This window comes from Macrotis lagotis, chromosome 4 (assembly GCF_037893015.1).
Source record: "Macrotis lagotis isolate mMagLag1 chromosome 4, bilby.v1.9.chrom.fasta, whole genome shotgun sequence".
Taxonomy (NCBI): Eukaryota; Metazoa; Chordata; class Mammalia; order Peramelemorphia; family Peramelidae; genus Macrotis; species Macrotis lagotis.
The window spans coordinates 153,379,452-153,393,645 of NC_133661.1; the positions used below are offsets into that span (position 1 = coordinate 153,379,452).

Below are 14,194 nucleotides of genomic sequence, written 5' to 3' on the forward strand. Positions count from 1 at the left end.
CCTGCGTGAGGATAACCACTAACCTGAATCTATTTTGTCTGTAATTTTGTACTTGTCACCAGCCTCACTTTCTCCTCCACAGCCATCTGGGTCCAGTGGTCAGATATGAATATGGACAACTAGATATGTCTCTGGTTTCAAGGCAAGCAGGGTTAAGTGCCTTGTCCAAGGTCACATAATTAGTAAGTGGCAAGTCTTTGAGGCTGGATTCCAACTCTGGTCCTTCTGACTCCAAGGCCAATGCTTTATCCATTGCACCTTATGGAGACAGTCTTAAAGAGATAAACTTCATTCATTTTGCTTAGTCACAATTATTGCCAAAAGATCTTCCTCTCTTCAACCCCCTCCCCCACCCCATCAATAATACTAGCTAGCATTTATTTCAAACTTTAAGGTTTGCAAAGCACTTTAACAAATATCCCAATTTATCCCCATGACTTCAGGAAGTAGATGCTATTATTATCTCCTACTTTATAGATGAGGAAACTAAGATAATCAGGAAATAATTGATTTGCCTAGGGTCACACAGTAAATGCTTGAGGAACTTGAACTCAGGTCTTTCTGACTCCAGATCCAACGTTCTAGCCTTTGGGTCACCTGGGATCTTAAGCATTCTTTACTCTTTCTCACCCAGAGATGAAGGATGCAGATACCCACTCCAATAGCTGGGGAGATCAGATGCCTGGGTTTGATTTTGGGGTGACTTTGTGATCTAGTCCCTCTTCTGAGGTCAGTCCCCCTCTTAATGTATGGTGGACTAGAGTGTACTGTAGGAGAAGCGAAAAGATAATCTAATTTTTCTTTCTTCTACCTTAGATCAATCTAAAACCATTAAAAGAAAAAAAAGAGGGAAGTCCTTTGAAACTACTTTCTGCCAAGAGGTTGCATGAGTAACATTCAGAAGATGTGAATTTGAATTAGGACTCTGCCACTTTACTACATCTTTAGAGGAATCTACTCTCTGAAAACTCAGTTTTCTTAAGAACAAAATTAGGAGGTAAAACTAAAAAACTTCAGTCCTCTCAAGTGGAGGAGAAGAAAAGAGGAAGTGGAAGGGGAAAGGGGAGAAGGGGAAAAGGAGGAGAAGATGAGCTCTGAGAGGGAAAGTTCGTTCTCAGCCCAGACCACTGAAAGTTCAGTTTCTCCATTTCCTTCACATCACAGTCTGCTTGGCTTATTATCTAATTGATGGGACCCAGCACCACAAGCTGCTCAACTTTACCCTCAGGATAAGAGAGTAGGGCTTTCCTCCCAGACCCCCTAAGAGCCATACAAAAGGAGCTTAGGATTCAAAGCCAAACCCTGTTCTCCACCCTCTCCACCCCCAGCTCACTCCCTTTGTGACCTCACCGAGACCAGTTCCCTCCCTCTGGCACTGGCTGACTGAGACTGATAGCTGACTGCTGACCCGGAGGGCAACCGAGGAAGGAAGCATGCCGCTTAGAGAGCAAGCTGATCAGCGTAACATAAAGCACACCGGTTTGAAGCCAAGAGGATTTTCCTTGCTTAGACGGTAAGTAGCATCCATCTAAGTGACTGCATTTCAATGAGTGAGTAAACGAAAACATCGACTCCTTCAATAATGATGTATTGAAAAATTTTCTAAACTCGGATAAAGTAGGATTTTCAATCCCTACTTAACGTTCCCTAGCCTCTGTCCAACAGCTCTCCAGCAGCTCTGGAGGAGGATGAAGTTTCTTCAGTGAGTCCAGGAGAGGGAGGATTGTATGCTGTTAAGAGAGGAAAGAAGCCCAAGGGAAAAGGAGCTAAATGCAAGTCAAACCTAACGGTTGGGGAAGCCCAATGAGGGTGGGAACAGGGTTCAGAGCAGTGGTCCAATTTGGCCAGTCAGTCGTAGCCCTGTGATGCCAATTGCTGGCAAGGCCGACCCAGGCCCAGAGTGAGTGTGCCCATGTGGAGGCATCCTGGAGGTCTGTGCGTTTTGTACGCTCGTCTGTGTATCTCGGCGCACTTTGGAACGGGTGGAAAAGTAACAGGGCTTGCGGGTGCTCCACCTCTCCCCGGTAGCGTCTCTTTCTGCGATCTTCGAAGCCTGGATCTTCTTTCCAAGACCAGTGCAGAAACTCAGTCCCACGCTGAGTTCCCCCCTCTTCTCTGGACGCATCCCTAGTCCCCGCCCTGTCCTTAGTCCCCGCCTTGTCCCTAGTCCCCGCTCTGTCCCTAGTCCCCGCTCTGTCCCTAGTCCCCGCTCTGTCCCTAGTCCCCGCTCTGTCCCTAGTCTTCTCAGATCCCCCCTCAGCTGCCGGCACACTAGTTGCTTAGTAGCAAAACCATCTCCCTTTTCTCCGGAGCTCGTCCCTTTCCAGTTTCCTACGATTTTCTCGTTTCAGTGCCGCTCTCAGCTCCCTAATTCCCGGCGGGGGAGCTTCTCGCTCGTCTCTCTAGGCTGGCTATCTTTGCTCCCTCCGGGATCGGCTCCCCCCACCCCCCTTCGGGCTGGGCTAGGTTATCTCTTAGACTGCTTGATGGGCTGCACCTGAATATCCCTCCTGGGCTCTGAGCTCCAGGCTCAGACTCTACTCCATCCCTTTCCCTCCTTCCCATCCCTCCACCTCCTTTCCACCCGGGGTCCCTTCCCTCCCGGGGTCCATCCTTTCTCCGTCTCCACGCACTCCGGACCCGTCCCTTCCTGGGGCCCATCCTTACTCCATCTCCCTTCACTTCGAGTTCCATTCCTTCCTCGGGTCCGCCTCGCTTCGCTCCTGGCTCCATGCTCTCCCGGGGTCTCTCCCAACTTCATCTCCCTTCACTCGGTGCTGCACCCCCCCCCAGATCCATCCCCACTTCATCTTCCTTCCCTCTGGGCTCCATCCTCTCCCTTGGTCCATCCCCTTTCCATCTCCCTTCACTCCGGGGTCTCTCCCCTGCCGGGGCTCCAACCCGGCTCCATCATCTCCCTTCCCTCTCGGACTCCGCCCCATCCAGTTTCGGCCCCGAGCCCGCTGCCCGAGCGCCCCTGGCCGACCCCTGCCCCGACACTCACCGCTTCCGAGAACGCGCCGCAGCAGCAGCAGCAGCAGCCGAAGCAGCAGCAGCCAGAAGCGGGGGTGCAGGGGCGCGGGGCGCGGCGGAGCCATGGGGTGCTTAGCTCTCCTGCGCTCCTCTGGAGCCGTCAGTGTGCTCACTATGCCCCCCGGGGCCGGCGTCGGGGCCGAGATCGGGGCCCGGGCCGCTGCCGAGCCCGGGCGGCTGAAGGCTGGGGCCGCATGCCGCTGCCTAGGAGCGTCGGGGCTGCGGGGGACGCGGCGCTTGCGCCATCTTGCACATAGAGGAGCGATCTGTCAGCATCTCGCACCGAGCGCTCGGAGCACACGCTCCCCACCCGCCGCTGGCCCGCTCTCTCCTCCCACCGCCTCCACTCCCTCCCCTCTTCCCTCCCCCTTCCCCTCCAGCCACCCTGTCCCCTCCCCCCTCCTCCCCAGCCCCCTCTCTCCGGAGGCCCAGTCTGGGGAACAAAAGACCCAACCAGCGCTTTATTCGGCCGGACATCCCCGGCAGCGCCGCGGCTCCCCCCTCCCGCCCTCCTTCCACTCTTTGAACTGAGGCCGGCGGGGCCCTAGAACTCCCTAAGCTCCAGTGGTCCCTGCACCTCTCCCTCGAGTTGCACAGAAAGACCGGAGCAAGCTGAGGAAGGGGGGAGAGGGGCGGAGATGTCCTGGCTTAAAATGGACCAAGCCCCTCGTGGCTCCCCCCTCAATGGAAGAAAGAGAAGCGAGGTCTCTAGACTCCACTTAGACAGCTCGGTGAATGGGTGTCGAGAAGATAAGAACAGATTTTGGTGCGGTTATAGCCGCCTCCGATTCTTTGTAGCCCCGTGGGCCAAACTGTGTCCCACGAAGTTTTCTTGGCAAGGATACTGGAATGTTTTGCCATCTCTTTCCCCAATGGATTAAGGCAAGCAGAGGTTACCCAGGGTCACACAGCTAGTGTCTGAGGGCGAATTTGAACTCGGATCTTGCTGACTCTAGACCTGAAGCTATATCCTACGATAGATGAGAGAGAGAGAGAGAGAGAGAGAGAGAGAGAGAGAGAGAGAGAGAGAGAGAGAGACCTTAAATAAAACAGCACCAAGTTTTATGTCTTTCAAGTAAAAGATTTCTTAAACTGTCTTCTCACCCCGGGAGAATTCATAACCCATATTTGGATGGGAGCTAGTGAAAGTCACTTTATTTCTCCGTTTTCTCATCTGTTAAATTAGGATCAAAAGCAGAGAGAGGACCTGCTTAGAGTCAGCCAAGGCTAGGTTCGATCCCACTTCTGATTCATACTCCCTCTGTGACACTGGTCAAGTCATTTTAACTTCACACGGACTTTATGGATGAATTGTCAATTTGTGTGGTGGAGGAGGTTCCTACTGGGAGCTCCCTACGCTAAAGAAATCACAGGTATAGATCACCACCACCCTTTCCCCCAAATGAGACTATTCCTCCCAGAATACGTTTCTGAAGTGGTATTTTTTTTAAAATCTCGAGACTGAAATATTTAAACACAATTAAAAGTTTACATTGTATCAAATTTAGGAAAGACTATTACTAGGATTTCTAACTGGAAAACTTCAAAGACATCGTCTCTCATGTAGGACCCAGATGAGGGTGTATCCCACATATATTCCATAGACTCTTGTCCATGCTACTCTATCATGCTCGCGAATTCTGAGTACTGTGACTCCTGATGAGTTAAAAGACCATCTAGTTCATCCCCTTCCTTTACAAATGGGGAAACCTTAGCTTCCAGAATGATAATGAGAAATTCAAGGTCTCTCACTTTCCTATTCAGTGGCAAAGCCATAATTGGGAAGCCAGGTCCCCTGACTTCAAAACCAGGGCTCATTCATTTATATATCGATTCACTTACATTTATTGATCACCTAATATACACAAAAAGAGCAGCTAGGTGGTTCAGTGGATAGAGCACTGACCTTGGATTCAGGAGGATGGGATTTTTGAATCCAGCCTCAGATACATGCCACTTACTAGCTCTGTGACCTTGGACAAGTCACTTAATCCTGATTGTCTCACATCTACAGCCATATCCAATCATCCATTAGTTTTAAATTTGTGGAAAATGAGACCCATGTGCATAGGTAAGGTAACACAGATTATATTCTAAATAAATATGAAATAATTTAGTGGAGGAGGGGACACTACTACTGGGGGGGGATCTAATCAGGAAAGGTCTCATGTAGGATGTATCACTTGAGCCTTAATGGAAGTTAGGGATTAGAAAAACCAGAGATGATAAGAGTGCGTTCTGGGAATACATGCGGAATAGCCCAGTTCGACTGTGAGGCAAAATATGAGTTTGGAAAGACAGGCTGAAGCCAGATTGTGACAGATTTTAAATGACAAACATTTATATTGTTTGTATTTTATTCATTGCAACCCTTCTAGCTAAATGCTGTCTGTGTCTATGCTTTCAATCTTTGTCTGGAATCGGGCAATCTCACTGAGGAGTGAAGAGAATCTCACACTTTAGCCGGGGACATTAGGATTTATGTGTTTAGGGAGAAAGGATAAAGACAGGTTGATTTCTTTTCTCTTTGTCATTCACAAATTGTTCAATCCTATTTTCATCTACTTGACTGGGAGGCCATGTGGCATGACAGAAAAAGCAGCAGACCTGGTTCTAGCTAGAGTTCTTGTTAGGTCATTGGGGAATGTATAATCCTTTCTCTGTTTTCTCCCTTTGATAGTCAAATTCCTAGAAAGGAGTATCTCCTTTCACTGTTTCAATTTCCTCCTACTCATTTCTTAATCCATCCTACACAGCTACTTGTCTGAAACTCCTCTTCTCCAATGCTATCTACATAGCTAAATTCAATGAATGGTCTTTAATCTTTATTCTTCCTAACTTTACTGAAACTTTTGCCTACACTCTCTCCCCAAGTTATTCTTTCTTCCTACTGGATTTTCACAACATTCTCCTTTTTTGGTTTCCTTCCTGCCTGTCCAATCACTTAGTCTCCTTTGACTATCACTCTTTACATCCATTGAATCTCCCAAATCTCTGTCCTATGTCTTTCCTTCTTCTCTCTTTCCATATTCTTCCTTATTTATAAATTCTCATGAGTTAGTGAATACATTAACTTCCATGGATTCATATATCTTCTCTTTGTAGATTACTTCCACATAACATAACATCATATAATATAATATAATATAATATAATATAATATAATATAATATAATATAATACAATACAATACAATATAATATACAGTCTTTATTACTCCCCTGTACTTCCATCCCATATTACTAAATACCTTCTCAATTTCTCTATCTAGATGTTCCATAGGTATCTCAAGCTAAATATGTACCAAACAGAACTTATATTTCCCTCTAAACCCATCCTTTCTCAAACTTTCCCAGACTTCTGTTGACAGTACCACCACTGTTCTGGTTACCCAAGTTAAAAGTTTGGGGTCATCCCTGACCCTTCCCCCTTTCCCCTTAACCAATCAATTGCTTCTCTTGTTTGTAATATCTCTAGCAATGAGTCTCTCCATCCGGTCTCTTTAGTTCAGTATTTCCTCACTTCCAGTTAGACTATAGCCTCCTAGCTCTTCACTTATCTCCAAGTCTTTATCTACGTAGCTGTCAGAGTGATATTCAAAAACTATAGTTCATGTTATCCACATACTGAAAAGTTTTCAAATCCTTGTGGACTCAGATAGCAAACAAAATCTTCAGAGAGGTGATTATAGTATAATATGATATTTTAAAATCTCAATCTGGTTTCCACCATCTTTCAGGCCAAGTCAAGAAGCAATTATTAATTAAGTACCTACTGTGTGTGAAGCCTACCCCCCTCAAAAAAGCAGTCTTTTCTAAGGGAAGCTTACTCCCCTTCACACACTATCCATCTAGGTCAAAGTGACCTTCTAGATGTTCTTCATATACCCTTTCTTGGTTTCCACTTCCATGTTTTTGCACATGGTTCTTCATGTCTAGAATGCACTCCCTTATCTCTTGCTTTCAGACTCTATAGCTTCCTTTAAAATCTTTTCTGATTCCCTTCTACTCAATAATTTTCATTCTTTACTTTTTGAATTATCTTTGTATAGATTTTTGCATTTTCTGACTAGTTTTCATGAAGCACTATCATCACCTTTCTAGAATGTAAACTTTTTGAAGTGGAACTCTTGTTTTTGTCTTGGTCTGTCCAGTATATAGTATTGTTCAGTTGTTTCAGTTGTGTTTGATTCTTCACTACCCCTTTCAGGGTAGCAAAGATACCAAGGTGGTTTGCCATTTCCTTCTCCAGTTCATTTTACAAATGAGAAAATGAAGGTAAACAGTGACTTGACAAGGGTCATATAGCAGTCTAAGACTGCATTTGAACTCAGGTCTCTGCATCACATGGTAGTCCTTCATGTAGTAGATGCATAATAAATGTTCCAGGGTTTTGTTCATGTAAGTAGCATGTGGGGATTGGTATCCTAACCATGTAAACTTAGATTCATAACCTCTGGAATTCAGTAATCACTATACATTTTTGTATATGTATATGTATATACATATATATGTTTCTTGAGTAGGTATATTTCATAAAGGTTTTTCTTACAATGATAGAAGTCTCATGTTATAAAAAATGATGTCTTATGTGCTCTACACACACTCTCAAGAGTCTTGTTCAAGACTGTGTAGACAGAAGAATAAAGTTAATAAAGTGATTCCCAGATCACTTGAAGATTCCTGTAGAGGAAGTTCAGATCTTTTTTCCTCTGCTCTTTTCAAGTAAGAAAGAACTTGATTCCCTGTAGGACTGTGAAAAAAACACTAGATTTGGAGTCATAAACTTGAATTTCAAATACTTGTTTTGTCACTAATTTGATATTGCTGTGTACTTCTGCTTTTACAATTCCAGGCATAGTAGAGCTTAATAAATACCTTTTGGTTGATTTGACATGATGGGCCTCAGTTTCCTCATCTGTAGAGGGAGGGGATTGGATTTTATGACCTCTATGGTCCTTCTTGCCTACAATGGCTATGATTATATGCTTTCCCCGCATAAAAAAATACCTGTTCTTATCTTGGAGAAATTTCCAAGGGAAGAAAAGTTGTTTTCCAACCCTGTAAACTATTCTTTGGTTCTCTTCACTACTTTAGTTCAGGACCTTCCAACCTCTCCCAATAACCTCCCAATCATTCCCTCTACCTCTTTTCTCTCTCTCATCTCCAATGTATCCCCTACATACTTATCAAATTGTGATTCCTAAAGTGCAGGTCTGACCATGTCCCTCCCTGTCATAAGAAGGCTCAGCTAACTTCCTGTTGCTTCTAGGACTAAATACAAAATCCTCTGTGGGGCTTTTAAAGCCCTTCATAATCTAGCTCCAGCTTCTCTTTCCAGGCTGATGTCGTTGAACTTTCCCCTTTATTAAAAAAAAGGGAACTCTTCCCTTCCACATTCTAGCCAGGTTGGTCTACTTGAAGCTCCCCACACGTTATTCTATTACTAGGGAAGCTAGGTGGCAAAGTGGATAGAGAAGACCTAAGTTCAAATAAAGTCTCAGGCTCCTACTAGCTCTGTGACCTTGGGATCACTTCTGTTTGACTCAGTTTCTTCATTTGCAAAATAAGGATAATAATATCACCTATCTCTCAGGGTTTTTGTGAGGATCAATGAAAATAACAATTATAAGCAATTGGCACAATATCCAGCCCATAGTAGGTGCTATAAAATGTTAACTATTATTAATCTTAGTTATTGCACAGTCTGAAATAGTCTGCCTCTTTTATTCTGCTTCCTTGTATTCCTAGTTCCTTCAAGGATCAGATCACCTCCTATGAAGGCCTTTCCTGATTCTTCTAGTGTTAGTGCTGGTCTCCCAACCCACCCTGAAATCACAAAATCCAAATAAAATAAAATATTTTGATTTATCTGTGTAAAAGTTGTCTATTTATGTATCCCTTCCCTCAGGGTGTAAGCTCTTTGAAGACTTGGACACTTGCTTTTCCCATATTTGTATTCTTGGTGCTTAGAATACAGTAAGTGCTTAATGCATGCTTGTTGAATTGAACTGAATTTGGTTCCTATGGAGAACACAGCACTTTTTTTGAAAATAGTTTATTAATTCATTAATGAAGGGATACATGGTCATTGCCATCTTGGCATCTTAATGCTAAAGAATATCTGTGAGGAGAGGCAAGAAGCTGCTAAGGAAAGAAAGGGATAATTAAATAATACAGCATGAGCTAATACAGATAAATAGTAGGGCAGGTGCTGATTACACTTGTCATGCATCATAAGAAGGAAATCTTAAAGCAAAATCATTTTTAAAAAAGCAGCATCAATGAAAAGTGATAAAAGAGTGGAGACTCTACCCTGATATGTACCAACCATCTCTTTCCCAGGAAGTACTATTAAGAGACAAAGCTAGCACCTCCAAGATTACTTGCAGAGCAAAATAGCATCTGGAATGCTGGAGAGGATCGGGCCCACTTTCTTATCAAGTATGAGTTATAGGCAGAGACCAGATTTATTACTTATTTGCTTTTGAGAAACAATTTTCCATCCCAACCTAATGGGTTATAAATTGTCTCATTTGCAGCTACTTAATTTAAACCAGAATTTCACTGCCTGTTAAACAAGGACATGAAAAATGAGGACACACAGTGGCACGCTAGAAGCGTACAGCCAGACTTGAGCTGCTACCATAAACATTAGGGTAGAAACATGAAAACAAAATAAAGCAAGGATTCTGACCTTCTGAGCAACAAGCCAATGTGCACAACTGGGGAGTCAAACTGTAACCCCAAAGGCTATGAAAATGGCTGGAGCAATGAATGGTTCTGGGTTCAGCAGCCTCTAGTGCCAACCTCCATGATTTTTAGTGGGATGCTGGTGGTGACGGAGAGGATTGGAGGGGAAGGGGAGGCAGGTCTAGAGGGTAAGGGTATCAAGGGAGTGAAAGAAACATGTAATAAACACACAGATGCCTTCTATTTTTCACACCAATAGTCTGATGAAGCTATAGGAACTCTGGGATATATTTCATGATTTAAGGGGAGGAGGGAAAGATTGTTTTTTAATTTGGTGCAGAAACCAGACTTAACCCATGACTCTATTCTGTTTAAAGGAGTAAATAGGGAGAAAACCATCTCCCCAACCCAGCCCTAAACACAGTGCCCTAGGAAAAGGGCCAAAGCAAAAAAGCAAGTATCTATTCCCCTGCCTAGGGAATGGGAGCTGGCATACATGAGAAGGAACAATTAATCAATGAGCATTTATTAAGAACCTAGAATATTCCAAGAACCATGGTAGGTGTTGAGAATCATAGGATTTAGAAATGGAAAAGACCTTGGATACTATGTATCCTAGGTCCTAACAGTAATGATTTTAAACCAAAGGAACAAAACATAGTATCCTTTCACCCTGGCCTCCCCCCATCTTTCTTAGGAGATCTTTGGGGGAGGGGGGAAGTTAGGGGTAGATGCCTAACACTTCAGGGCTCCTCACAAAGAGGGCAGAGCCTTAAAAAGAAGGCTGGGAAAGTTCAGTGCTCCATAGGAGTCCTGCTATTTAAACTTATCTGCCTGGAATCTGGGACTAGAATCAAGTCAAGTTTCAGAAGATGAGTCCTTTCTTTCAGTAGGGGAATTGGCCAGGGTTAGCCCCAAACCTGTGGTAGCTGGACTCTGGACTTCCTTGAATCTTGGGAGTTGGGGTACTCCACCTTTTCAGTTACTGCTCTGGAAAGGATATCTTTCCCCCACCCCAGTCTTTTCTCACCTGCCAGTAGGCAGTTAAATCAGAGAAAAAATTGATTATCCAGGTATATATGACCATGTGAACATCCAATTGAGATTATGAAATGAGTATCTTAAATTTAAAACAAAAAACACCTCCAAAATCTTTTGGATGAACTGGATTAATTCAGGCCAGAGGGAGGAGGGAGGTTGAGGCTTCAAAAAAGAAATGTAAGCCTCTGATACAGTCACCTGACAGGCAGGTGGGCTGTGGTTTGTTAAAGTCACTGCAGTGAGCACAGTTACACCTTTAGAGAAAGATGGTACAAAACCAGTTACAGATGAATGGGACAGGGGAATTACTTCAGCCTCTGAAACAGATGTGAGGTAGTCCTGTTGTGAGGAGGGAAATGTAAAACCAACCACAAGAGAAGTGAAAAGGGGAGATGGGAATGAGGACAGGGAAAAAGATGAAAAGAAATAGACTAGAAAAGGATGTGAGAGAGACAAGAGAGGAAGAGGAATAAAGGGAATATGAGATGAGAGAGAAGGGAGAGAAAGGTAAGAGATGAGAGAGAAAGAAGGAAGGAGGAGGTGAGAGATAAGAGGGAGAAGGGAGGAGAAGGAGGCAAGAGATGAGGCAAAAGAGGGAGAGACAAAAAGGGAAGAGAAATACAGAATGGGGAGAGTTATAGGACAGAAGGATAGAGAAAAGAGAAGGAAAAGCAGGAGAGAATTGTGGAGGAACAATTCAGGGATAAAGATGGGACAGAAAAGAGAGAGCAATGAAAGAGAGAAATTTAAAGAGGGCAAGATACAGAAGAGTAAGGGGGAAATAGAGACAAGGGAGAAGTGGAAAGAAAAAGAGCAAGGAGAAGAAAGACAAGAGAGGAAGGGATAAGAAGGAAAGTCTGAGAAGATGGATAATGAGGATGAGAAGAGGAGATAGAGGGAGATAAGGAGAGGGAAAAGAGATAGGACCAGGGGATATAAGGAAACAGAAGGAAGATGATGAAGATAGGTAGATGTAGGAGGGAGAAAAAAGGAAAAAGGGGAAGAGAGAAGTTAAGAATTTTGAGAGAGGCAGGAGATGAGGAGAGAGACTAGCAAGTGGCTATGAAACCAGGCTTTGCTCAATATAAAATAAAATAAAGTTATTCAGAGAGGACTCAGAGTCACTTGCACACACAGCCGGAAGTGGGTGGTGGGAAGGAGATGCACCTAGAATGTGAGGCACCTGAACCTACTGGGAGCTACCTACCCCCAGCCAGAGAGGGAGGCAGTATAGGGGTGGCACTGTCTTGCTAAGACAGGGTGTTAGAGACACTCTCAGAGTGTGTAATAAAAGATGTGGAGTCATGGAAAGGTTGGCAGGCCACAGCAACAGGAGGTGCTCCCGGAGACTGTCCTAGAAAGAATATTATCTACTAACCCATTTACTCCTCATTCTCGTAAACACTGAGCAAAGCCAATAGCAGAAGATGCCCATGATTCCCCAGCAAAAAACCAAAAAACAAAGAAAACACTTTTCCTCCGGACCCACTAACCAAATGTGTGCATCTGTACGTGTGCATGGGTCTGCAGAAGCACACACATGATAATGTGGAATGGAGACTAATTCTTAAGGGGCAGGAAGGCTTGACTGCCTGAGAAGTGAGGCACTTGGGGAAGAGTAGACTCCTAGGGTGTGGGATCTAACTACTCCAGGACACCCACTGACTCCTCCCAAGGGCTCCCAGGGAGGTCTCCACATGGCTTCGGGAGGAGGTACACATACATATGCACAAATGCAAATGTTGTTTCACATGGTCCAGATCAAATGGGCACCAAGCTTTGCCAATCAGGGCCATAGACTTTGGGATGTAATGGATGAGTGAAGGGCAGAGGAACTGCCCTGAAGGCCATCTGACTGTCCAGAAAGGGTTGGGGATCCCTTTATCAATTGCCCACCCCTATAGGTATCAGGGTACTCAGTGGCTGTTTTGTCCAGGGCATCTCCAAGCTGGGGAAAGCCATTGCAGAGGTCTTGGACACTAGCTGCCTCTGGCTGGTAAGTCTGTCTGTCCAGCCCTGTGACTTCTAGCTCATTTTCTCCCAGGTTTCTACTTGGCCAGTCTGTTTCCAGCCCCAGCTCACTGATATGAGAGGGGGAAGCTAGAGACCTAGGGGGTGTGGGGTCCCTAGGCTCTGGGCCATAAAGCTCAGGATCATGATGCCCTTCAGATGCTGAGAAGTCAGAATGGACGATGACATCAGCCTCCACTTGATTTCTGCAGGATGAAAGTGGTTTCTTTCTTCCATCACTCTGGTAGGGACAAAGAACACAAAATATAAAAAATGAGCTTGCTGAGAAGAGTACAAATGGATCACCACACCTAGCAGTGGAGGTATAATAAAATGATTTCCATACCCCAGATTTGGGGGAGGGATAATGAATGGTCCTCACATAGGGGAGAGGGATCCAAAATAACCATCAGACTCTGTGGGATACACAGAAGTCAATGCACATGGAAAAGCAGTTCACTGTAGTAAAAGAGCATTAAGCTTATGATCACAGGTCCAATACCATCTATATAACTAAAGTCAAAGACTTAAATTCTCTGAGACTCAGTTTCTCCTTTTACAAAATAAGGATAAAAACTTTTCTTAAAGAATTGTGATGAAAACTCAATGTCTTTCTGGGATCATAGGTAAATACCTTAAGGAAGAAAACTGAAGTTCAGAAAGGTTTAGTCACTTAAGGTTACATAGGTGCTAAATAGCAAAAAACATAGATTCAAATTCAAATCCTCTGACTCTCGTACTTTACTATACCTTTTCATATATGTTACACACACACACACACACACATATATATATTTATATGAATTATTCTGATATCCATCAAAACAGGTAAGGCTAGGTGACAAACATCCAGTTATCCCAACCCATATAAGTCAGAGAAATTCCAGAATCACAATGGGTGGGTCAGAGATTGTGTCCTCTCAAAATTTCCCATATGGTTCTAAGGCCAGTCTCCAGGTTCATGGTCCTTTATAAGACAATGATCAACTTAGTTTGGAAGACAGAGGTACAAATACAGCAATATTGTAGGATCATCTGCTGTGAATGACTTTTTTCTCAGTAATATAATAATCCAAGACAACTCTGAAGGACTTATGATGAAGAATCCTATCCATCCCCAGAGAAAGAGCTGATAGTACTCAAAATTTGAAGCATGCTTTTTTCACTTTATTTTTCTTGAATTTTCTTTTTTTGGAGAGGGCCCTATGTTTTCTTTTGCAACAAGATAAGGAAATGTTTTTCATGATTACATATTTATAACCCATATCAAAGTGCTTGCTTTCGCATTGAGGGGGTTGGGAGGAAAGGAGATAATTTGGAACTTTAAATTTTAAAAATTAATGTTAAAATCGCTTTTACATGTAACTAGGGGAAAATAAAATACTAAATAAAAATTTTTTTAAAGGAAAGAGGTACAG

The 14,194-nt window shown here is 43.8% G+C and overlaps 2 protein-coding genes and 1 long non-coding RNA gene across 4 annotated transcripts in view; 1 reads left to right on the plus strand and 2 right to left on the minus strand.

Moving 5' to 3' along the window:
- Window positions 1-169, minus strand: part of IGDCC3 (immunoglobulin superfamily DCC subclass member 3) — a 65,518-nt gene extending 65,349 nt beyond the window's left edge. Inside the window, exon 1 of the mRNA XM_074234408.1 lies at window positions 24-169. The gene's annotated coding sequence lies outside the window, so the exon portion shown is untranslated. The remainder of the gene's footprint in view (window positions 1-23) is intronic.
- A 1,150-nt stretch (window positions 170-1,319) lies between these two features.
- LOC141521645 (uncharacterized) overlaps window positions 1,320-14,194 on the plus strand; it is a 38,074-nt gene continuing 25,199 nt past the window's right edge. Inside the window, exon 1 of one of the 2 annotated variants that reach the window (XR_012478032.1) lies at window positions 1,320-1,513. This is a non-coding gene — a long non-coding RNA (uncharacterized LOC141521645). The remainder of the gene's footprint in view (window positions 1,514-14,194) is intronic. The other variant, XR_012478033.1, reaches the window with a different exon arrangement.
- The window catches only part of IGDCC4 (immunoglobulin superfamily DCC subclass member 4), a 45,293-nt gene continuing 41,971 nt past the window's right edge, over window positions 10,873-14,194 (minus strand). Inside the window, exon 20 of the mRNA XM_074234407.1 lies at window positions 10,873-13,017. Within this exon, the coding sequence (XP_074090508.1) occupies window positions 12,553-13,017 (465 nt within the window). The 3' untranslated portion in view covers window positions 10,873-12,552. The remainder of the gene's footprint in view (window positions 13,018-14,194) is intronic.